Source organism: Epinephelus fuscoguttatus, linkage group LG24 (assembly GCF_011397635.1).
Source record: "Epinephelus fuscoguttatus linkage group LG24, E.fuscoguttatus.final_Chr_v1".
Taxonomy (NCBI): domain Eukaryota; kingdom Metazoa; phylum Chordata; class Actinopteri; order Perciformes; family Serranidae; genus Epinephelus; species Epinephelus fuscoguttatus.
In genome coordinates this window covers 19,426,458-19,452,484 of record NC_064775.1, presented here as the reverse complement: position 1 = coordinate 19,452,484, position 26,027 = coordinate 19,426,458, and the positions used below count along the sequence as shown (strand labels likewise).

Genomic DNA, 26,027 nt, shown 5'->3' with positions numbered 1-26,027 from the left:
GGCCGGGAGCCACCAGCACTCTGCTTTCCATTGGCTTCTCTGCAGGGCACTCCGTAGCGCACTGCATTTCTAGCTGCCACCAATCCTTGTGTCCCACAAGATGTCGAAACAACCTCATCCCAGATGTCATTTAGTTTGTTTTGCATTTTCTTTTTATAGCTTGTTTACTTAAAATAAACTTGTTTATACCCGGCTGCATGGGTGTCAGAGCCCTTCAGCTATAGCATCAGCTGCCCACTGTTTGTCATCCCTAACCCGCTGTGAACAAATGCTCCGTTTCAGCCCATCTCTGGTGCATTCCTTGTGGTCTCAAATGCAATAATTTCTCCCGAAATTCCATTCTGTTGTCGCATTCTTCCCCTCTAAGCTCACTACATTGCAACATTTTTCGCTCACAGAGACGGAGTGAGGCTGAGTGGGCTGACGACATTGCAAGACTTTGGGTGGTAAAGGGCTGAAAGATAAAAGAAGGCATAAATCGAGTTGAGAAAACATTTTATTTTTGTTTTGAAGGGAGGCAAGCAGCCAAACCAAGCAAACAGTGGGCATTCAATTAAACCAAAATGTCAGGAGCTAATCAGATAAAAAGCAGCATTGTATTATAGTGATTGGCATTGAATGTTATGAAGGAAAAGGGAAATCATATGAGGTAAATGAGCAGTTAGTATCTGATAATGGAAATCTTAGATTTCTTGATTTGAAGCTTGTGATATATTCTTTAAATCTAATAGACCAAGCAACCAACAACAAATCTCACTATCAGGTTAGACAACTGACAACAAACTTGTTGATTTCTACTGTCATTTGCAGAAATAACTGAGGTTTAAAGGTGTGGAGTTAAACACTGTAGTCCAACCCATCTGATGTCTCTGCTGTGTTTACTTTATGTACTGTGTTGCTTTGCTATCATCTTTGATAAACCCATTATACTTGCATGAAAGCCAAGCCACAGCTACTGGTTGGGGCTGCAGCAAAACGTATTGTAGCCACCTAAAAAACAATATCAGTAAGTAAGTAAGTAAGTAAGTAAGTAAGTAAGTAAGTAAATAAGTAAGTAAGTAATAACCACAGCTACTCTCTCAACAAAATGATGAGTATCTTTTTAGACCTTTAGGAGTAGCTGCACTCAAACATAAAAAACAGGTTGGAAGTGGAGACACCACAACTAAGCAAATGGAAGGATACAATTAATGAGATCTATAAAATGGAGATGATAAACCACAGCATTAGGGATCTAGCTAAATTATTTGATGCAAGTTGGAAAATAATTCAGAAAATGGGTATTATTTGAAAGTAATAAGGCAGGGGAAAAGAAGGGAGAAGGAAGAGGGAAGGGACAAAAGTAAATAAGGGAAAAAGAGTAGTAATAACAGTAACTGTTGTAATGTCTGACGCTTTCTGTTTTCTTTTGTGTCTATGAGAAGTAATCCAACAGCTGTATGAGACTATAATTTTAAAAAATAAAGAGTGTGTGTGTATACAGCTTCAATTAACTGTCAAAAAAGGCTGTCTGGTGGCGAGGTAAAGTGGTGAAAATATTTTAAATAGGGCATACACTTAAACTGATATTGACTTTTTTTGTTGGGCCTTAAGTGGTTAAAAACTATCCGAGGCAGTGTTTGGTCAGCGCAGTTTGATTTTTCTTTTGTACATGACAGGAGGATTTTCTACCTTAAATTTATTATAAATAAACATTGTGACTCAGTCCATGTAATAAAAAAAAGGAAATGTCATGAATCAATGGCACGCCAGATTAAAATGTACATAAAAACCCACAATTTATCATGCAGCGGTTGAAATTAGCAGAAGCTGGGTGGCGGCAGTTGTTGACACAATGGCCACCAACCAAAGTTGTCAAATACTTGCATTATGTCAGTGGACATTCACGTAAGATACTGATGCACAAAGGCACCTTTCACGGCATTATAAAATGCACTGGCCAGGAACAACGTAATATAAAGAGCTGGAAAGTCCCTATAGGGTATTTCGGATCATATCCCTGCTGGAACATGTCCAGTTATGTTTAGAAGCTTTAATTGGTCATTTTTTTCACAGTAGAAAGTGCCGCTGTGCAGTGGCGTGCACATACTTTTTGAAGGGCAGGGGTGAAAAGAAAAAAAAGGGCACATACAGCGCGTTCTCGCCACTGAAGAGGGCACTAAGTTCCGCGTGTTTTCGAGGGCACTTTAGACATCAAAATAACCCAGTGGCGGAATCCACAAGAAAAGCACTGGAGCACTCACATCACTTGTGATGAATTTATTAATGACTAACGTTTTGACGCCAACTGCGTCTTCATCAGAGTCAAACAGTACAGGTACCAGGTAAGAAGGTTAAATATCCTCCAAGTCACATAGAGACTCTTCTCATTGGTTTACAGAGAGTGGGAGGTAACCAAACAATTAACCAATAGTACTGTGACAGCACTCACACAGCTAGTCAATACCAGAATACACCACCAGTGCAGTAAAAACAATCTCATCCAATATGTACAATATATACAATATTTGCATTGCATTACAGGAAGCAAGAGAGGTTAAGCTCATCATTCAGTCCATGTGGTTCAACTGGGCGTTTTTGGGAGGGGGGCTTAAAGAGACAGGCACTAAAATGAAGCGTTTGAGAAAGGGGTGAATACAGGTGTTCCACCACAGACAGTATAAGCCCAGAAAGCAGTAGACTCCAGGGCATTGGCAAATCCACCATACTGTCTCACTCATTTCGGGCATACACACAGGATATGGCCCAGCTACGGGCAGCACTCCAGCTGTACTTGAACATTTTCATATTTTTTTCGTGTGCAATTTGTTAACAAGTAACTAAAGCTATCCAGTAAATATAGTGGAGTGAAGGTTGACACTGGCATGAGACTCAGACTTGTCCTTAAATTACCTGAGTAAATGTATTTAGTTACATTCCACCACTGGGTGCAGTTTATGTTATGTTATCTTTATGAGTTTGTGGGTATGACTTGACTCGACTTGCTTGATCTTCACCACAGTGACTTGGGACTTGCTTGTGACTTGAAGGTTATGACCTGAGACTTGCTTATGACTTGTACATATGTGACTCATTCAAACCTCTGCCACTGACACCGTAAATGTCTTCACTGTCAGCGCTCTTAGTGTAACATTTTTACAAGTTTGTCATAAACCTGAAGGCCTGACCCTGAGGTCACCCTGAGGTGCACTGAAGGATGTAGGTTTTGTTTCAACATTGGGGGATATGAAATGGGAGTTTTGGGGGTCCTCCACCAAAAGATTTTGAGCATCAAACATTTAATATCCTGCATTCTAAAGAAGATTAATGCACAAATTTGAGCTTTATCTGCATCAGTTTGTGGTGTAAATGTCTTTATTTTAGTCAAAACTAAAATTCTCTGCTACTTTTATACTTTTATTGGGTGGGACAAATGCATATGTTCCAAATATTGAGAGGGAAGTGTCCTGTGGGTTTGCAATCTGAAGCACTGTATGTGTGTGTTTTGTGCGCTCATCTAATTTTTATGATGGCTTAAATCTCAATGCTTCCTAAATCACATGCCTGCCTTCCATATCTTCCTCCCCCACTCACTCTGATATGCTCTTATCTCAAAGTGAGGAAAGAAAAACACTTCTCCTCTCCTTCACTGTTTTTTTTTTAATTATTATTGTGAGGAAACTTCACTCATCATTTTGGGATCATTGGAAAAGTTTTAGGGTGTAAGTATTAATGTTATATGAGTTTGCACAAACTCTTACCCATATGACAGCTGCAGTTTTGGCCCAAACCTTGCACATACATTGATGTGCACATATGTTTGTGTCCTCAGAGTGCAGCAGCTAATGATTCTTGAACTTACGTCTTGACCTGCGGCACATCCGGATCCATTCCAGCAATGAAGTGCAACTCTTTGATGGCACAGGTCAGAGCCCTGCAGGAGCACTGAGGAAACGATTGCTGGAGAGGAAAGTCATATATATTCTGCAGCACTTCGGAGAGGATGCAAGGGTCAAAGCATTAAGTATGTATGCAACAAACGAGGAGTTGCAGTTCTTTACATTGCGACCAGTGGAGGAAACTGTCACTCCCTCAAGGACAAATCTTCATACTGCTGACGTTGTGCAGGTAAAACATTTATTTTAACAAGCTCAGACATGCTGCAGCTTGGGACTATCTTATAGACATGGAGGTGAATGGGTCAAATATGGCAAGACTTTGGAGACAACACACGAGGAATCACTTAAATGCAAACAGATGCATAAACAGATAAACACCCGCTCCAGTATCACCCCATCTTCTCCCAGACGTGTTAGGCTGCTTTATCATTCCAACACACTGCCTCCCTTTAGGATTGCTTGCTGCAATTGTGGTTAAGACCAGAGTGGTCATAAAGCAGTCTGCTCTGCGGCTTGCTGCAATACTTACAGCTCCTTCGGTGTACCTGTTTTATGGAAAGCATTGTCTACTATCAATGGGACATTTTGAACGAGACTACTACAAACATGTGTAATCGAAACACCAGACGATCCCAAAGGTCTACATGTGCAGCAATGCTGTCAAGACAGAGAGAACATAGACAGAAACTCATGAGGAAAACAAATCTGTGCCTCACTTTTGACATGAAACTCTGCTTTTTCTTGTTTTCTATCATATATAACAATGTTGGATATTCATATTGCATGTGGCCAAAATTGTAAATAATCAGGTAAACATATGTAGAACTAATCCCTCAGGCTTAAACTGTTCTAAATACTCATTTTATTTCTACTTTATCTACCAGATGATGCCAGCTCATGACAGATTTATAGTCATTTGCTCCAGGAATGCTACTGCAAGTGTTTACATTATGTTGCCTCCACTGCTACATGCTAATGTCAGGGAAACATGTAAACTTATATTGTTATATTACATTGATAATGTAAATTTCTCACAGATTTAAAATCAGATTCCTGCTGGAACATGTCCGGTTGTGTTTAAAAGCTTTTATTAGTGATTTTTAACAGGAGAAAGTGTTACTATGCGGTGTCATTACCTGGCTGCAAGTACACTGCTACATGTAGTAGCAATGTAGTGCTAATATTGAGGACACATAATCATGGTTGCCAGTGTCATTTCTGTCATATATTACAATGACAGATATTCATATTAAGCATGGACATTTCAAATAATTAGTTAAACGTACGGTGAGCTTATCCCTGTGACCAAAACTTCAGGCTTAACCCATTCTAAATACTCTATCAACATCATTTTTTTTTCTGTTTTGTCTACCATATGATGTCAACTCATGACAGATGTCTTTATATGGTCATTTGCTCCAGGCACAATACTGCAGGTTTTTACCTAATGTAGCCTACAATGCTACATGTAGCTACATGCTAGTGTCAAGGAAACATGTAAACTTGGTCACTGATTATGTAAATTTCTCACAGATTTAGGATCAGATTCTGGCTGGAACATGTCCAGTTGTGTTTAGAAGCTTTACTTGGTGATTTATCTTTTTTTTTTTTTTTTTTAGAGTTTTTATTTATGAACATTTTTTTTTACATCCAGTAGGTACAGGAGCAAAAAAAAATCAAGGAAAGCAGTACACAGGAAAAAAGACAAATATGAGGTCATGGGATGTTTAGAAATAATTTAAAGTAGGGTGTCATATATGGTAAACACAATAATCGTGTGGGATCCATCTCACTGGCTAAATAAACACACAATTCTCCACTGTTTTTGTCCCAGTTGTTTTTGGAATCATACTGTATGGAATAGGTCATCTGTTCCAAAAGATATAAGTGTGTACCAGTATTAACAAAAAGGCCAGCAGTGGGGCAGTTTTTCTGGAGCCAGTATTTTGTAATGGTCATTTTAATTGCTGCCAGCAAGATCTTTAGTAGACAGGTATCATCTTTACTTAGTCCGTCAGGGATTAGTCCAAGATAAAGAGATGTGAACATTGTACTTATACTAAAACCCAAAGTTTTTGAAATGATTGTTGCTTCTTCCTTCCAAAAAATCTGAACAGAAGGACAAGACCAAAAAACATGGGCATGGTCGACCATGATTTCTCCACATTCCCTCCAACAGCACAGCTGGATGCCAGTTGTGGATCAGGTTTCTCAAGCAATAGTCTCTTCAGGTCCTGGAGTTAGTGGAAGTTGACTGTGTTCCCCAGGTATTCAGCCACATGTCCCCAGTTACTTAGGTGTCCAGCACTTTTTCCCATCGTCATTTCACATAGTCTGTGGTGTCCTTGTTCAGTGACGTGATGCCATGATATAAATTGCTGATTAAACCTTTACTTTACATGGGGCGCCTGTTCTATCCATTGAACCACAGACGCCCCTGAATTGGTGATTTTTAATGGGAGAAAGCACCGCTATACACTGTCATTTCCCAGCTGCAAGTACACTGCTACATGTAGCTACATGTTAGCATCAGGGAAACATCTTGGTTGCCTATGTTGTTAATTTCATCCCTGATTGCAGATCATAGCCTATCCCAGCTGGAACATGTCCGGTTGTGTTTAGAAGGTCTAATTGGTAATTTTACATGGTAGAAGGTGTCGCTATACTACATAACAGTCATTAGCTGGCTGCAAGTACATTGCTACATGTAGCTACATGCTAACATCGAGGACACATAGTCTTGGTTGCCAGTGCCCTTATGTTCCCTTATTTCGTATCCTATCCCTGCTAGAACATGTCCAGTTGTGTTTAGAAGCTTTTTTTGTTGATTTTGTTGATTGTTGCTATACTTTATTATTCCCACGCTGCAAGTACACCGCTACATGTAACGACGTGCTAACATCAAGGACACGTAATCTTTGTTGCCGGTGTCATTAAGTTCTCCTGATTTTGGATCATATCCCTGCTGGAACATGTCCAGTTGTGTTTAGAAGCTTCAACTGGTCGTTTGCCGCTATAGGGGCTGTGTACATGCTACGCCTTTACCGCCTGGAAAACACAAGGTTGGACGCAGGGTGCTACTCTTGTACCTACTCTGTGCCAACTTTCAAGGGTGCAAAGGCAGATTGTGTCGCCGGTTGTTATGCGACCATAGCACCGTATCATAACCTACTTACCAGCTGATCTTCTTCCAGGTGTTGTTTTGTAAGTGTATATTCAGCCAAAAATAGTGTCTGTGGGACAGATGTAAAGCTCTGGCAGCCCTGCACTAAAATGATCAACTTCTTCTTCATATTTATCACAGACTGATATTTATGGAAGAAGAGAAAGATATCTGCCAGCTGTGACTAGTTGGTTCTTGTTACATGACATGTGGTGTTCGCTGCTGCGTTCCAAAACTTGAACTCTGTTTATCTTAGGACATAGCTGTCTCCCCCTGAAAAACAGGCGTTCAGGAATGCATCTGCGTTGCTCTGGCAGTTAAGCGCGCCTGCCATGCATCTGCATTGAAAACAGTAAATTTGAGGACACAAAAAACACATCATGTGTACGGCCCCATCACAGTTACAGTTATTCCTCGGATATGGAAGATCCGGAAACACTGACCAATCAGAGCAGACTGGGCGTTTTTGGGAGGGGGGGTTAAAGAGGCAGACGCTAAAACGTTTCAGAAAGAGGGTGAATACAGGTGTTCCAACACAGACAGTATAAGCCCAGAAAGCAGTGGGCTCCAAGGCAGATCTGCCATTCTGTCTCACTCATTTCAGGCATGCACACAGGATATGGCCTGGCTGCAGACAGCGCACTGTCAAACAGCGGGCTCAGTATGGACACTAGGTAGATTCATACAACTCAGAACTTAACCATCGCTGTTGCAGACAGTTCTCAGCACAGAGTGGAGTAGCTGTGGCTTGTCTCGAAACTTAAACACCATCAGACAGCGGACTCAGATGGAGCTGCACAGTTCATGCACCTTTTTTCTGCCTTGGATGATTTAAGTATGTAAACGTGTTCTAATAGAACCAAAAATACAAGTATCAACTTGGAAATGAGCACTATAGGTCCCCTTTAGAGTCTGCTGATACAGTTTTGTGCATGAAGTAGCTTGAACTAATAATAATAAGGCCCAGGGCTAATTTACATACCCAAATGCTGGAAAACATATTGAATCTGATCAGACTTGTAAAATAATTTTTTTGGTGCACAGGTACGAGTCTCCCTCGCGAATATCTGCTCCGAGAGCAGGAAGTGGCTTTGTGCATGGCCCACGCCACACTGACATGTTGGAATGCCACATCAATGTTATTTGCAGCTGCACTGGGAACCCGCCAATGTCCCCTTTCACATCAGCGGCCCCAGAAAACATCTTTATGTGCATCTAAGCGTGGACTCGAGAGAGTTGAGCACAGTACATACGGTAAAGATTTCATCTTCCACAAATCAGAAAGAAATGTGGAGTTTGCGCCGACGTCAGCCACTTTGAGTTCACAGGAGATCAAGCTAAGAACCGAGATGTAATGTAGAAGAGCAAAAACGGCGGAGACGTTATCCAGCTTTAACTTTGTCAGCCCTTTGTCTAGACAGTGATATATTGTGGTGATAAACTGCGGTTACTCCCCTGATGCTGTTTTGTAGATTCACGTAATGTCTGATGGTATTTTATGTTTAATCAAAGTGTTGTTTTTAAGCAGCAAACAAGGCTGGGAATCCTGCCAAGTCTTTGCTGCACAAATTGACTTAATTTCATTGAATTATGGTCAATAATTCCCTGGCGTGGACTACTTTCCATTCGTCTCGTCTCTGTCCATTCCCCTGGCTGTTTTGCAGAATCGATGGCTGTCCGGAGGAGGCGAGGACCAGACCGTATCTTATGGCTGTCTCATGCAATTCTTTCCACTCTCCCTGAGGTAAGAAGATGGGAGAGTCAAACAAATAGGCCCTGTGTTTTCACCCTGTGTTTGTATGCAGTGCCACGGCCAGGCTTCCTGCCAAGTTCTCCTCCTCGTCCTCCCAAACTGCAAAAGCAAAAGACAAACCCGAGCAACCACCGCCACCACTGCCTTCACCTCCACCTCCCCCTTCTTGCACCCTCCTGTTTCCCTTTCTCTGTCATCAGAGCGCTGGCAAACACAAAAGGAAGGCAGAGAGGCAGAGTGCGTGTCCCCCGTGAACGTGCTCAGATTAGGCTGAGGCGATGATGAAGACGGCTGGGCAGAGGTGAAGGATGAAGGGGAGGATTTGAGGAGAGGGGTAGGAGTGGTTGTTATTTCACGGACAAGACTCCATGCCCTCTGCCACTGAGTCAACGCCAGCTGGGACGAGGAGTGGCATCTTTCTCTCTTTTGGTTTTCTCCCCGTCTCTTATGCTTTCAATGAGAGCATTGTATGAGCTGGAGGAAGGATATGAGGTCCCATTTGGCTGCATTGACATGTAAAAAGAGTGTGGCGGTGACAGCTGACGAGATCAGTGGCCTGTAATTAGCTGAGGATGTAGGATAGACTCCCACCCCTCCGTGTCAAACACACACACATCCATAAATGCATCCACATATAAAGATATAAAAGACAAAAATATGTAGTAGATGCACAAACTGCCAAGACTTGTTTGCCTGTAGGTAATATTATGAGTTATCTATTAGCCTATGTGTGAGGTTTCACACTGACGCACAGCCTCTCTGGGTGCTATAAATCTAAAGGCGTGAACCATGTGGTCTGGCCCAGGGGTGTCCCACATATTTAAAACAGAAAAAAAAAATAAAAATAAAACCCTGGTGTACTCGGGGGAGAAGTTTGGATGCACAACTGAGACATTCATCCACGGGAGACACAGGTGTGATAAACCGACTGTGAATAATGGCTCGGTCTCATCACACCTCATAAATCATGTCCATGCTGAATGTGGAATGTGCAGAAGAGTGTCTTAATATATTTTTCGGGTTGATATCATCCAGAAAAATCAGGGCTGTAGTGAAAATTAAATCCACATTAACACAATTTAGGTATGTTCTTGTTAGCAGAACAGGCGGGTTGTTGTCTTCTTAAACTTCATACGTGATGGCACACAGCAGGAATCATTACAAATCCCAAACAGACAGCTCTTTCCAACAGAGAACTTAATGGAAAGTGAAACTTATCAATGCTCTCTTCCCAGCCAGACTGTACTGACAAAAACAGTAAATTTACCTCGTTGAATACAGGAGCTTCTGGTCTACTGTTGCCTCAGTTAGTTAGATAATTAGTGTTATAGTGATTTTGGTGTTTTAAAGGGTGAGTTCAGATTAATCAAAGTGACACAATAACACAAACAAATTAACTAAACGAGAAAAAACAAAGTTTTATTCATGAATTCAATTTAACATGGGGTGAGTATTTAATAGAAAAATGGTAATTTGGGGGGTGAAGTGTTCCTTTAACATAGTCTTAACAATGGCATCAAATGTATTATTTTATCCAATTGTAACAGTCAAATTTAACTTCGGGGTAGAAGGGTCAAAGGTATCAAGCTAGGCAGCTAATTTGGTTTTAGTCAATGTAGGGGCTATAACACACCGGTGGCAAATGCTACACATCAAAAAATACACCCCTATTATTTTCAGTGCACAACCCCACACCGGCAGCGGCTTGACATGTGTCAGAGCTCCTGGATGCGCCACCTAGTGGCACTTCACACTACTGTCCTATTTCGAGCCTCACTGCCCCTGGATTTATATGCATTTTCCCCCACTCTCTCTTTGCTTGTACATACCAGCTCCCGTAGCAGCTCTCTCAACTCTTCTCCTCACATCGATGTATAGAGAGAACACTGTTTTTGCACCTTAGAATGAGCCGTTTATATCTACATAAGGACAGGTCCTCATTTACAGAGATCACCATGTTGCACGGCCATGTTTCTACAGTAGCCCAGAACAGACAAACCAAACACTGACTCTAGATAGGGCCATTCATGTTTTCACGTCAGCCACTCTAGTTGGCAGCCCCTTCTTGATGAGCAGCATCAGAAAAACAGATTTTTTTTTTTAAGGTGAAGCTGCTTTATTCTGTGTTTTTAGCGGTTTAGATCACTGGGTATGTTTGCTTTGGAAAGGAGGACACCTCTGTGAATAACTGAGCTCCAGGTGAGAACCTCCAGAAAGTCTACATCTAAAGTTATCAGAGAAAAGGTGAGTGCACATTAGTAGGGGCTGAGCTAGCAGCCTGTCTCCAACTTGCCAAACAGCATTAGACAAACACTGATTTGTAACGTGAAACTGCTTTATTTGATGTTTTCACTGGTTTAAATCACTCAGTCTGTTTGTTTTGGAGAGGAAGAGACCTCAACAGATAATTCGGCTCCGGGTAGAAACCTCCCAGACAAGTAACACTGAAGCTATTCTAACCAGGAGAAGTTTCAGCTGATTGCAGATGTCACAACTCAAGTTTCTCAGGTTATGATTCGCGGTGGCTGTCCCAAAATTGTGGAACAGCTTACCATTGTATATTAGATCTGCCCAGACTCGAGATATTTAAGTCGTTGCTGAAGACCCATCTCTTCTCGTTAGCATTTGACGCATGTTGAGCCGAACATTGCCGATGTATGGACAGTTATTGAATTTTGTGCCTATTGTGCACTTTATTTTGTTTTCTATTGTTACTCTTAGTATTTCTATGTACCGTGTGCTCTAATACTGTATTTTTCTATTTTGATAGTTGTATTTTAATACTTTAGTGCTTTCTAGATTATACAGCACTTTGGCAAACCTTGGTTGTTTTAAATGTGCTATATAAATAAATTTGACCTTGACCTTGACCTATTTCATTCATTCATGTTGTTTCCTGCTTTACTTTGAAACTCACATCTCCTCTTTCACATCACTTGACTTCCTGCCCCTTTGTTTTCCCTCCCTTTTGATCACTTCACCTGCCTGATTGTCTGTCCTGCCCTGATTAGCCTCACCTGTGTCTCTCATTATCCCTCCCCTCACCAGAGTATTAAGTGTGTGTCTTGTTTTCTCTCAGTGCCAGTTCATCTTAGCTCCTTGTGTGTCTAGCGTTTCAGTCTTTTGTTTCCCTGTGTCCTTTTCTTGTTTTTTTTTTGGAATTAGCCCATTGATTGACTCTGCCTCATCCCTATTGGATTTGTTTGCCTCCACTGATTGTCCTCCTGGTTACCAAACCTACCTTTTGACCAGTAAAGACTGTTATTTTATCTTAACTGTTTCCAGAGTCGTGTGTTTGAGTCCACTCTCACCTGGTTTACCTGTTGTTTCAGCAATATACAATCTTCACTGCTAGATGCCACTAAATCCCCCTAAATCTTACACAGTGTTCCTTTAAATTGTGAGATGCAAAACAAAACAAAGGTGCTACAAAACCTACATAAAACCAAGTATAACTGCAGGTTCATGTGATATTCTGTGCAGGTTTGTCATGACAAGTGTCCCCTTTTATATACACACACTCATTTGGTCCAATATTAATATAAAATATGGATTAGAGTGGAGAGGAATAGGATACTGTTTATGGTGCTCACAAAATTTTAAAATTTCATATAACATTTCAACATACTGTGGCTTTCCAGAGAGGAGCATTTCAGTTTGGAAGACTTTCCTGTCAACAGCTTTTATAGTGACTGTTTCTTCTGTAGAAAGCAGTTGCTTTGTAATTTAACTCCAACACATAACTCTCCCTAAACCCACAAATTGTTGTTTTCACATCTCTCTTTCCATACAAGTTAAACAAAAGAGATACAACGTGTTAATCAGTGAGCTTCGGAGGTGTTGAAAGGTGTAATTTTTTTTCGCTTTAGACAGAGCCAGGCTCGCTCTCAGTCTTTAAATCCATCCTCTCATCTCACTCTTGGAAAGAAAGGAAACATGCATTTCTTACAATGTTCCTTTAAGTATGAATGGAGCTATAGATTCCTCTCAGTGCAGCTTTAAAGGTAATGAAGCAGGTAGGTACATGTGAATCAAAAACAACACTGACCTCAATCCGGGCTGCTATGCTATTATCCTCCGCCGTCCAAAGGGCCTCTCACTGGAGGACAGTGCATATGTGTGTGTGTGCGTGAGGTCAGAGGTACCAACATACTAGTTACCGTGGTGATTAAGCTCCTCTTTCAAAGTTGGGTCTCATCTGAAGGTGGGCCTTCACTTTGAAACAGAGGACCTGGGTTTGTGTCAAACCACCACAAGAGTCTCAGCACTCGCTCAAAAACCCACCGATGACAGCTGCTGTTAGGAGATGAGAAGAGCCATCCCCACTGCAGAGGACATCGACCTGCAGGACCCAGCTCTCCCATGGGAACCTGTGGAAGCTCCTTGTGGGCCCCCCCTGAAACTGGTGCCTCTTCCATCACCCACCCCGAGCTTTCCAGTGAGCCCTTTGATGTCCTGAGATCTGGGCAGCCGTGGACATAGAGGCCTGTCAGCCTGCGGGGGGAGATAGCTTGGAAAGTTACCAACCAATGGGCAAAAACAGACTTGATGTCCATGTCTGTGTATAATGTACTTTTAATTTGAAATTAAAGAAATACTTCACCCCCCAAATGACCATTTGTTTATCCGTTACTCAACCCTTGTTAGGCTTTACTTGTGAACAAAACTTTGTTTTTCTCACGTTTGCAAGGTGAACAAAGAATGCAAAAACTGAGAAAATTCTTGATGAATTGAAGTCATAGGGGTCCATGTTTAAAAATAGCAAAACTATATCAAAACATCTGTTTACAAACTCTCACACAGCTCATGCAGTATTATCCAAGTCTTATCCAGTCATATGCTCAGTACTTCGCAAACAGATAGCCCTGTCAGAAGGGGAACTGAAATAAAAGTGAAACTTTACACTTTCTTTAAAACCAGACTCCGCTTAACAAAACTGTAATTTTATTTTGATGAACGCCGGTGCTGTTGGTCTACCACTGCCTTAATCGATGTTTAATCGTATTTTAAAACCCTCAGCCTGGGGTCCTGACCCCCACTAGGAGTCACCAAAGCTTCGTAGGAGGTCATGAAGCCTTCTTCTAAGAGGTCCTACAAAACTTAAAAAAACCCAACCTGCCCCCACATTCTTGCAAGCTGGCACAAAAAAGACATGAGAGCAGCACCCAGCACCTGACTTCACGTTTTCCAGGTGGTTAAAGACACGGCATGTATACGGTCCCTCAGAAAAGTACGCAGTAAAAAAATTCTAAAGAGCTAGTTGTTCAGTTTACAATATATATATGTACATATATATATTTATTTCCATTTATGTTTGTTAATAATTCCTGTTTATTTAACTATATATTTGTTAATACTATTGTTTAAATTTCTTATATTTTCACGTATCTTTCCTCTCTTGCAAGGAGCACCTGTAACATAAATAATTTCCCCTCGGGGATCAATAAAGTATTTCTGATTCTGATTCTGATTCAGAACAATGGCCGAGTGTCAGAGAGAAGGAAACACTGAATTTGTCAAAAAAGATTCCTATCAATAATAAAATAAAATACATAATACAGACAGAGAATCATATTAAATGTTGATGATAATATCAGGAAATCTCTGATGTAAAATTCACAGAAAATAATCTACTCAAGATTCATCCATATCGCTTGTTTTACATAAATGTCCTGCAGTTGTTGGGTTCACAATTTAGGTTAATTGTACAGTTTAACAGTTGTTGTGCACTGTTATTGTTATGCATTGTAGGTATTTCTTATCCATAAACTGTCACTTGGTCAGAGGTTGTCAGTTTACTCAATGAAAGAAAAGGGGTCCCTTAAGGAAAAAGGTTGGGAACCACTGTTGTGAAGGGTTAGTTTGGATTTAGTGGTAGACCAGCAGCTCGTGCGTTCAGCAAGGTAAAATCACTGTTTTGTCAACTTTGAAGAGAGCTTAGATGTTTTACTTTTAGGGACAAAACAAAAAAACAGACAAGCAAGAGAACAAATACGGGATGAGGAGAAGAAACTGTCAGTGATTGAAAGCAGTGTTGAACAGCTGAGTCTTGAGTGATTTTTTGAATATGGAGAGTGAGGAGGAGTCTCGGATGGGTTTGTGGAGTGAGTTCCAGAGGGTAGGAGAAGCGATGGAGAACGCCCTGTCCCCCCAGGATTCGTGCTTGGGAAGTACTGAGCATATGACAGGATAAATGAGACTTATACTGCAGGAGTTGTGAGAGTTTGTAAAAGGATGTTTTGATATAGTTCTGCTGTTGTTAAATGTGGACCCCTATGACTTCAATTCAACAAGAATTCTCTACATTTTTGGATTCTTCGTTCACCATGGAAGCATGCAAGCAAAAAAAGTCATCTTCACATATCAAGCCCAACAAGGGACAAGTAACTGATATACAAATGTTCATTTGGGGGATGAGATCTTCCTTTAATTTCAAATCAAAGTACATTATACACAAACATGGATATCGACTTTTGCAACAAGTACCTTATATTTACCTGAAATCCTGAGTGCAGAGCTAGACATCCAGACACTGTTTATAAGTGTGTAGGCCTATTGTCCGTGGGACAGATGGAAAGTTCAGTCAGCTCTACACTATAATGATCTTCTTCATACATTCTTCGTTACCACAAACTGTCATAGCCGTCACGACGGCGTCGTTCTGGCATTTGAGTGTGCCTGCCACGCGTCAACATTGAAAACAATTTATTTGAGAGCGCAAAAAATGCGTCATGTGCATGGCCCCTAACGCAGTATGAGCCTCTTTAGCAGAGACTGAAAGCAATGCTTGTGTCCAGGTTTTCATTGTGCCCTTATCATTTGAGATCAAGATTATATCTTGAATAATTATTGGAACTAAAAATAACAGTTTCATTTTGTTTCTTTCACAGAAATGAATGACATGCTGAGATGAAGTCCTCTTGTGTGTACACACACACACACACACACATATATAAGAAGGAGTCAGACATAAATAGACACAGAAATAGACATACTTCGTAGAAACAGTGATGGGAGACAGACAGAGGCAGACAGTGGTAGACTATCAAAGGCCTCACCAGTCTGATCTCTAACATGGTTGAGATGGAGGGACAAGGACTCTGTTTGTTCTTTAATCTGCCTTCTCATACCAAGTTACTGCGGCTCCCGTGGGAAGCAGCCTCAGCCCATTACAGCCCGACTGTGAGATCTAACACAAAACTCTATCAGAGCTGCAAACACAGGGGTCAATATCAGCTTCAAGTTCCCATTTAAGGACCCTTTTCAAGTGCCACAACTTACTGGACATATTTTGGCTCCTTAGAAATTAAAAGACAGTGTTCAATTTCCTCTGAGATTATTTTTATTGAGAAAAAGACCCCACATTTTGACAAATAAACACGATCCTTTAAAAATTTTGAGACTGTAATCTCACTGTCATGTAGTAAAAAGTAAATCAGACAAACATGGTTGTGTTTCTGTACTCCCATACAAAATTCATATATTTGACAATAACAGAAGCGGAGTGATCTGCTTTAATAGGAGCTCTGTATTGTAACACCTGCAGCTACCAGCTAAAAGAATATTAAACAAAATGAGAGCAAAATCAATAATAAATCCTTTTAAAGTCAAGAGAACTCCATTATGAACTATCACCAATAAAAACAGTAAGTAAAAGTGCGCTTGGTTGTATCTGCTTTGTTGAATTGTGCGTTTCTGTCTGATGAATCTCTTCCGCCCTCTAGTGGCAGTAAGTTGCTACTGAAGGTGCAGCAGTGGACATTACATGTGCTCTGGGTGGTTCTGCAGACAGGTGATGAACTCTTTCACCTCTTTGCCCTCGAAGCAGATCTGGTAGACGGAAGAAAACAATGGAAACCTGGAGAAGGAAGCAGACACTCAGGGTTAATTTTAAAGGATGTTTGGTAGAGGACACAGATAGAGGACACAAAGGTTTTTACATGCCAGCTTATCAAATGAGACTGACTAAACGATGTCCCAGGTGTTTCACATGTGGCTGATTAGATCTCTGCTCAAGGTGAAGATGGTTAAAGCAGTGCGCAATCACATAATGACATCAAACTCTACATAGCTGTAAGAACAAGTTTTTTTCACCCTTACGGATTCTGATTCTAACAAGCTTTACTGTCTCCTTGTCCTGGGCTTTATTGGGCTGTAGTTCAGCCCTAATTATAAAAACCCATGTAAGACACAGATGCAACAAACCCCACAAGGGAGTGAGTGATGGAAATGTTTGTCAAGCAGTCATCTCCACGCAGAGGCCGTTTACACGTACACGGTGATTTTGATAAACGGAGACATCTTCCTTCGTTTGTGCCCTTCGTTTACACGCAAACGGAGATTTCTCCTCTGAAAACGAGTCTTTCTAAAAACTCCGGTCAGAGTGGAGATTTTGGAAAACTCCGGTTGCGCGTTTGCATGTAAACTGAGATAAATGGAGATAAACGGAGTTACAGGCAGCCGACGTCACAGTATGCGCCGTAACTTGCGCCTGTGTCAAAAGTGCGACCTATGTTGCTATGGTGACAATGGATACATGGAAGGTTTGAGCTTCTCGTTACACTGCCACCTACAGGTTTGGCATGCTGTTGTGTATATATACACGGGTAAGTGTAAACGAAGATCTTTTTGAAAACGGAGACGGTGAAATGTCCGTTTATGAAAATAGCCCGCAACGTGTAAACGGCCTCTCAGTCCTGAGAAGAATCTGGCACAGAACTGAAAACACCTGTGTGAACTGTCAGTGGATGGGTGTTTCTAAAAGTCAAAGATCAAAGTCAAAGATCCAAGGATCCTGCAGAGGCAAGGCAAGAGTCCTCCCTGGCATTCAGTGAACGCACATTGGAACAGACTAACGAGTGTCCCCACGTGATCATCAGTAACCTTCAGCAGACTGAGGGGGTTTCAGGGTACTACTGTGATCATTTTGGCACTCTCTAATGTTGTTGTACAGTTATAAACAAATGAATCAGTATTGTCAGAATCATGTGACTTTTAGGGAGAATATATTTCTGGATCATACTTAAGAGTAAGTAAAAGTAAGTAAAGATAGCAGCTGAAAAAGTTAATCATTAAATCATAAAATTTATTTATTATTAAATTTATAATTATTTATTTATTTTATAATAAAACAGTATGGGATCCATATTTTATGTGTGTGTCACCCATAATTAGACACTACAGTCTCAAACAAACTCACAGAATGTTTGGTGTCAAAAGATGAAAACCTACACGTCCATATGCTTAAATAAACTATTTAAAACTGTCTAAAAATTCCTCATCCCATTCTCACGATTTAAAAAATATATATATAATTCCGTGTTCACAGGGACAGAAGAAAAAACAAAGCAGTTAATCGATCTACGGATTAAAAATGAGTGTCTCTTCACTAAAAAAGAGGAATGCTGCAAAGCAGAGATGGAGGTAAAATTGCCCAGATGAATTAATCTGTAAATGTGTAAACTGTGTCTAGAAAATATGAACAAGTTAATGACTTTGATTACACTGCACTGTATCTCTTATCTAACTTATCCAAGTTTATTTTTAATATAACTAATTTTAATTAATATTTAAATGTTTTTTTTATAGCCTGTTGCTCTATTTTGCTTTCACAATGCGTCTGTCGGTATCCATGGTTACATCTGCTTCCTTCTTCCGGTAGAGTAGCGAGGCTGCCCCATGGTTTGGCTTCTCTTTCATACACTTCCCCTTAATCAGGAGTGCCCTCCGCAGTTGCGAGTTTAACTTGATTTGGAGGGACACTCGGTAGTGAAGTGGTAGTGGGTAGGGAGTGGTTTGGGATTGGGCCACAGTGTGCACTGGTGTTTAGGTGGGTGGAGCATGTTAGGTGGAAACCACATGAATGTCAGAACCCACTGTTTCCAAACAGAACATTGCATTGTAACAAGATGATCAATGTTGTTCAGGTCACCTGTCAGTAGTTTTAATGTTTTGGCTGATCTGTGTATGTACTTAGGTGTGTGTGTGTACTGTAGTATGCTGATTGTGGGATATGTATTTTATTGTGCTTTTACCAACACTGAATGTCTATATGTAAAACCCCAACTAAGGACAAGAGTTGAAAATTAGCAATAGCTATAGACTCTGTGCAACACATCAGTCTCATACTCTCTATTGGAACTTTGTTGTGTTGTATCGTCCCTATCAAATAAAATAAAAACAAAAGAAATGTGGGGGGGAGAGGGGGTATGACATGAAGCAAAGAGTCGTTGGTTGGAGTCAAAACTGGGAAAAATCAAGTATTTTTCATAACTTTAAAAAACAGTAGTAGCACAACCTGCTGTGTAGGCTACTGTTTACAAGCAACGAAGAAGAGTTGACAAATGGGAAAACTGAGTACTTGCCAATACCTGCTCCAGTATTTTAGGCAGTGTTAGAGGCATGTCTGGTACTGGTATCTATATCAGAACAACTCTAGAAGCTATTAAAAAATACCCTGTGCGATTTCCTAGAGCCCAAGGTATCGTCTTCAAACTGAATGTTATCTGACCAACAATCCAAAACTCCAAAAATATTCAGATTATTATCATGTATGACAGTGAAAAAAAAATCAAATTCTCACACTCAAGTTGCAGGAAACCAGCAAATATTTGGCTTTTTGACTTAGAAAAAATGACTACAATGATAATTCAGCGCTCAATAGTTGCCAATTTGTTTTCTGTTGATCGACTAATTGATTTATGGTGCAATCAACGAAACTAATCCAATACAACTTTTGTCAGATTCAGAGAATATCTCCTTACAGTCCGCTAGTTGTCCATTAAGTATGTGCATTAAAAAAATTTAAAGTCTAGTTCATGTATAACTCTAACTCTGTAAATGGGAACAAACCATATATTACTGGAACTTCTGAAGGAGCACTGACGGGAGCGGTGTTTTGGTGTGTGTTCAGTTAAAAAATGAATTCTCGGTAATCCCTGAATCCGCCTTTAATCTTTGCAGCTGTAGTCCAGTTTGACTCGTGTTTTTTTTAAGGTAATGGGCCTTTATGTAACATTTGATACCCAAAAAGACCCAGTAACAGTTTACAGAAGCATGTGGACTCACATGCTGACCATGTCCCTCTTTTGTAGGAGCTTGTAGACCTCAGCTGAGGTCTGTGGACCCTGCAGCTTCTGCCCGTTGAGCATTTCTACCTCCAGCTCAGCAACAGACTGCAGAAAAGAAATACAGAAACAGTTTTAATGTTGTTTTGTTGACATATTCTAGATATCTTCTAAGGTGGTTTTTGAGCGATACATCTTTCTCCAGAGCTCAGATTTAGCCCTTGAACATGTCTGTACAGTAAAAAGTAGACAACTACCATAATACTATCATCATATCATCTTGAAATGCATGGCCTCTACATTATATATTCAAAATAACTTATATAGTTTTGCAACTATTTTAAAGGGACAGTTCACCCCAAAATCAAAAATGCATCACACATTGTTCATGTTTCTTGGTTAGCTTTTAAAGAACATGAAACACATAGTGATTATTGGCAATGACATATGCTGTTTTAAATATGCAGTGACGCACTGGTTTAACAAGTACTGGTTTAGCAACTGACTAGTGATCCAAAGATCAAAGTAATGCCATGCACTCCTTAAAAGAGGTGACATTGTATTTTAAGATTAAAGGGACAGTTCACCCCAAAATCATAACACATTATTCCTCTTGCCTGTAGAGCTTTCTCTAAGCAATATAACACGAGAAGGTGTGGAGAGAGAAAGAGAAGACAGACATCTCTACGGCTGATATCTCAGCAACTCACACCAAAACAATCTAGATTAATAAATAGCCCTATAGGTAACTATCCCTTTAAGTCTTCTAAATTCAAATCATGTGACAAATTGCTGTAACTGACAAGTTATCATAACTATAAAAGTTAATCTGAATTAGTTAAGTAGAGGTGGGTAGAGTTAACCCTGAGGCCACCAATGATGTCCAAGTTACTCAGACTCATGATGTAATGGGACCTACCTTAGACGTTCTGACAAAGGCCTCGGCGACTTTGCGGTTTCGTCCCCCGTAGCAAGTGGTGATGAGATCAGCAACGCCACAGCTTTCCAGGAAGGTGTCGGAGCTCACTGGGCCTTTGCAGAACAACTTGGCGAAGGCAACCATTTCCATCAGACCCAGCCTGATCACCGCCGCCTTAGTGTTGTCACCAAAACCGAGGCCGTCGCAGAAGCCAGCACCTACTGCCACGATATTCTGACAGGCAACATTTTACTCTTGATTAACACATTGAGGGAAGAGTTTAAATTTGGAACTTCTATTAAAGCAATATTTCACCCCCCAAATTACGATTTGTATATCAATTACTAACCCCAAATTACACTGAATTCGTGTAGAAAAGGTTTTTCTCCGATGAACAAGGACTCCAAAAATGGAGAAAATCTTTGTTAATAAAGTCATAAGGGTCCACGTTTAACAACAGCAAAACTATATCAAAACATCTGTTTACAAACTCACACAACTAAAATGATATGCCTCATAAAGTCTCATTTATCCAGTCATATGCTCATGCATTTTTGCTAAAACCTTATTATTACTCACTTAACTATTTAAAACCAAAAAGAAAATAAAACTTACCCATGCTCTCTTCAAAGCCAGACTCCATTGACAAAAAGAGTAATTCTACCTCACTGAACACAGGAGCTGCAGGTCTACCACTGCCTCAAACAGTTACTTTGTTTGAGTTATTGTGCGACTTTGGTGCTTTCAAGGGTAAGTTTGGATCCACTAAAGTCACACAATAACACAAACAAACAAACAAACTAACTAATTGAGGCAGCAGTACACCAGCAGCTCCTGTGTTCAGCAAAGTAAAATTACTCTTTTTTTTAATGGAGTCTTTGAAGAGAGCATAGCTATGTTTCACTTTAGTTTGGTTTACCATCTGTTTGGGGTGTAAATGAGACTTGGATTACACTGCACGAGCTGTGTGAGAGTGTAAATGGATGTTTTCAGAAAGTTTAGATGTTGTTAAACTTGGACCCCTGTGACCTCAATTCATTAATAATTTTCTCCATTTCTGGATTCTTTGTTGACTGGGAAGGCATGTGAGAAAAACAAAATTTTCTTTAAGAATTCAACGTAACAGGTGAGTAATTGATATACAAACAGTCATCTGGGGGGTGAAGTATTCCATTAATGAGGAATAACACTTGATATTCACTACGTGTGGTTGTTTTTACCTTTAGAGCTCCACACAGCTCCACTGTGTCACTCTCCTCTACGACAGTGATGCGGAAGTTGGGAGTCTGAAGCAGTTCTTTGAGGATTTGGCCATTTGCCTCATTTTTTGCCCCTGTATTTAAACCAGTTTATGAAGAAGACACTTAATATTCGTAAAACAGGAAAGTACCACTGTGTTTTTGTCACTCTCTGACCACCACACAGTATCGGTTTCTCAATGTTAAATCATGTGCATGTGAGCCACATTAGTAAAATTTGATGCAGCTGAATGAAGAACGAAAAACAGTGACTAACCGATGGTGGTTTCACAGAACTTCTCATCTGCCACCTCACTGGCGATGTTGGCCCCCATCAGAACGCTGACCTCAATCTCTAGTTTCTCCCTGATTATATCTGAGATGAGCTTCAGTCCATCTGGTCCCTCATCGATACCCTGAACAATGATAACCAATAAGACACAGATTCTGTACCCATAACCTCTTGCCTGGAGAGTGTGATGGCCATGAGGTAATAATAACAGACACTTTAGGTTTCACTGTGATAACTGTCTGTGTTGCTCAACTCCAACGTCCCGTGATGTCGTGGCCACCGGACAATATGAAGCAAAGTCAGGTGACAATAATCCCCTGCTTCCCCTTTTGGCTGTGATGAAATGTGACATGGAGAGCAATGACAGGATCTTACTTTGATGAGCGATATCCCGATGGTGCCCTCCGTGATGTGAGGTTTCATCTGATCACAGATGTTGCTGATGAACTGATGTGGGATTACAAAGACAAGGATCTTTGCTCCTTTGACAGCTTCTGTGATGTCGGGAATGGCGACCTGGTGTGGCAAAGTTAGTCCTTTAAGAGTGTTGCATCACAGAGTACCAACGTGGCACAGGACATGTCTACAAACAGGGCTGCTTTTTGTCTTTACATTTATTATGTTTCAGATTAAACCATCTCAGCTCCCATATGATTTTTACTTTTTAATAATAACAAAAATACTACTACTACTATTACTAATAATAATAATCAATATTCATTAAAGCATGACAGGAGCAAAGACAGAGCACAAACAGGTAATAAACCTCCATAACAATAACAAAAAACTAATTGCACAAAGAAATATTATGTCAGTCAATACAATTAAAAGAAAAGTAAAATAAAGCAAAAAACTAAACTAGTCAGGCTGCAGTGTCACCACTCGGAGCACTTGTGCAGAGTCAATTTATGTCCACTAAAAGTGTTTGTTTTTGCTACTGATAGGCTCAGATTATTAGTTTAAGTGTCTGACAACATTGGATCCCCACAGAGATAAACCTTTTTGTTGAAGTGTAAGATCATTTTTGTTTAACCCGAGACAGCCCTGAAATCATCATCATCAAACCCACCAGACTCCATTTAAATTAATAGTAATTTTAGCGTCTATAGAGACAGCATATTTTCACATCTAACTGGGTGAATGAAGAGTTTTTTTCAACCAAACCAGAATTGGTGATTGTTGGAACAGCAAAAGACAAACCAAAACGGCTTTTGTGAGTTCTATTTTGTTTCTGTTGACTTTGAATGAAGTGTGTTTTACTATAAACGATATATATATATATATACGATAAAATTGCTCTTTTTAAAAATGGAGTCTGGTGGGTTTTGTAATAGTGATTTCAAGGCTGTTTCTGGTTAAGCAAAAAGGATCTCAAGGATTATCTTTGTAGGGATCCTTTCCATAATGTCTTCAGACACTTATGATATCAACCTGAGCCTGTCAGAGCCAAAAACAAACACTCTTAGTGGACATAAATTGACAATGAAAGATTGCCCAAAGTGGTTACATTGCAGCCTTTTTTGCAGCTGCCTGCTGCAGCAGTCTCGCTCAATACTGGACCAGTTTCAAAAACTGTTTTCCAATCAGTCTCTTAGACACAAAAACATGAAAAATAGGGTCCAGGTTGAAAAATACCAAAGTTATCCCTTAAAGTCACAGGTGGGAAATTACACAACAAACTAAAACCTAATTATAGTCCCATGAAAAATATCTCAATATGAAAAAAGAGGAGAAATAACGTAAATAAATCACTATAAATTAACCAGTAGCTATTATGAAAGACACTTTCTTTTCTGAGACAACGTGTCCGCTCTGACAGTATGTATTTGCTGCCACTGAATGCTTCTTTTGTTTTGCACTTAAGCGTTATGTTGTTGAGGTGAGCAGACTCTTGCATGAATACAATTTATGTGAGCCTCAATGAGACTCCCAGAATTACATATCAAAGGTAGATGAACTTGATGACATGTATGGGTCAAGGTTAAGTTATCTTATCAGTGTAATGTCTTACTGTACAAGGAAAGTATGTTTCAAGATAACAGTGAATTGCATAACATGTTGAGACAGGATGGGCTTAGTGTGTCTAAAAAAACCCTACATTAGAGCACTTACCACATTCTTGGGGAGCTTGTGGCCTGGCAGATATTTGATATTTTGGTGCTCGGTATTAATGATCTCTGTGAGCTTCCTCCCATTGATCATTTCTTCATAAACCCACATATTCACCATTGGGTCGAATCGGTTGGACGCTCTGACATTGTGCCCTATGATTTTGGCAATGGAGGAGCCCCTGGAGGGAAGAAAGGACATGAGAAGACAGTCAGCATTGTGTTAAAATTCAACAGAACATTTCAGATGCAGACTCTAATGAGTCAGAGTGGATCATGGTAAGCTAAAATAGATCTCAAGAGCTTGCACTGGTTTGAATTTTACTTTATAATCAGGTGAAATAAAGGTTTGATTTGCAGGGGAACAAAACGACCTCCCTATGGAGACATATGCACGCTGCAAAAAGACTCATGACGATGTAATGTTGGTGCATTGGGAGGCAAAACTTCCGTTGAGTATCCAAAGGGCGCTTTTACTCAAAGGAACAATCAGACTTCTATTTGCCTTTTTCTCTAAGCTACAGGATGTTCACGTTGCAGCTTATCGCCTTCAGGATGGTGTAGGATACAGAAGGGAGGAGGCGGGCTCGATCCTCAGCCGTTGAACAGTTTACTTCCATTATTTATGTGGAATATAAAGGCGTAAATCTATTGCTCTCTTAGCTTTACAGATATAAATCTGCTGAATTACACATTCCGCATTCAGTTAAGCGAGTGCACTGCAACTATAGTCTAAAAACAGCGGTACTGTTTGTGATGCATGTAAAAGACGGATGCAAAGTTACCAGTTTCCAGATCCGACGATGCAGACTTTCTTTGCAGGCATTTTCAAAGTGGTAAAGCTCGCTATCCGGCTGAACATAAAATCCTGTTGTTCTTTTTTCCCACGTCTATTATAACTTCCTCATACGCCCTATGAATTTCTCCCACTGCTTCACCCCTCCCCTCTGTCGCCACTCCTTTCTCTAAAGTGGAAATAACATGATAACGCGGTGCAACAAGTACCACAGCCATCTTAACACTGGCTTTTTCCATTTTCACACGTGTTAATACGGTTTTATACTTAACAGCTGGATTTATTTTGTAAAGCTGAATGGATGCAGTCAAGAGGAAGAAAGGGAAACATGACATACACTCCATTAACGTTTTAACGGTTATATATTATTAAGTACTGAGTGGAAATAAAGGAACCCGCCCAGCCTGGCTCTTCCTAGCCAACCGACGCCAACTCAGACAACATGACACTTCCGGTATGGAGTAAACTGTATCCGCTCTTGCCCACTACATACTGCCTAAACAAATATACTCATAGAAATTAATAAATAACGCAAAATATATACCGGTACATAAGTTATACAATTGTTAATAAATTTGCTTATTTATTTTTCTATTTTATTTATCATGTTTTATGATCATTTTAAATAGTAAATATGCAATATATGTATATATATATATATATATATATATATATATATTTAAACAAAAAAGATTGTGCTTGGTCATTGACAGTTAAGAGCCAAGACTTTATTTTATTTTTATTTTTTGTATTTTTAATTTAGTCAGGGTGATATGTCAACTCCTATTTATTGGGGGGGGGGGGGGGGGGGGAT

The 26,027-nt window shown here is 40.1% G+C and overlaps 1 protein-coding gene across 1 annotated transcript; it reads right to left on the bottom strand.

Moving 5' to 3' along the window:
- Positions 1–16,118: 16,118 nt before the first annotated feature.
- Positions 16,119–25,566, bottom strand: LOC125885001 (glycerol-3-phosphate dehydrogenase [NAD(+)], cytoplasmic-like). The gene is made up of 8 exons (XM_049570354.1): positions 25,203–25,566; positions 24,422–24,599; positions 22,685–22,825; positions 22,295–22,433; positions 22,000–22,112; positions 20,780–21,013; positions 19,862–19,968; positions 16,119–16,652 (listed from the first exon to the last, which is right to left on the bottom strand). The coding sequence occupies exons 1-8, from the start codon at positions 25,277–25,279 to the stop codon at positions 16,556–16,558; spliced, it is 1,086 nt and encodes a 361-aa protein (XP_049426311.1). The 5' UTR covers positions 25,280–25,566; the 3' UTR covers positions 16,119–16,555.
- Positions 25,567–26,027: the final 461 nt, after the last annotated feature.

Excerpts from the sequence above, each read along its gene's own strand:
- LOC125885001 (XM_049570354.1), bottom strand. The coding sequence starts at position 25,279 with ATGTTCAGCCGGATAGCGAGCTTTACCACTTTGAAAATGCCTGCAAAG. Across the intron at positions 22,113-22,294 it reads GTTCTGTGAAACCACCATCG|GGGCAAAAAATGAGGCAAAT; the intron begins GTTAGTCACTGT and ends GTTTAAATACAG. Across the intron at positions 21,014-21,999 it reads AGCTGTGTGGAGCTCTAAAG|AATATCGTGGCAGTAGGTGC; the intron begins GTAAAAACAACC and ends GTTGCCTGTCAG.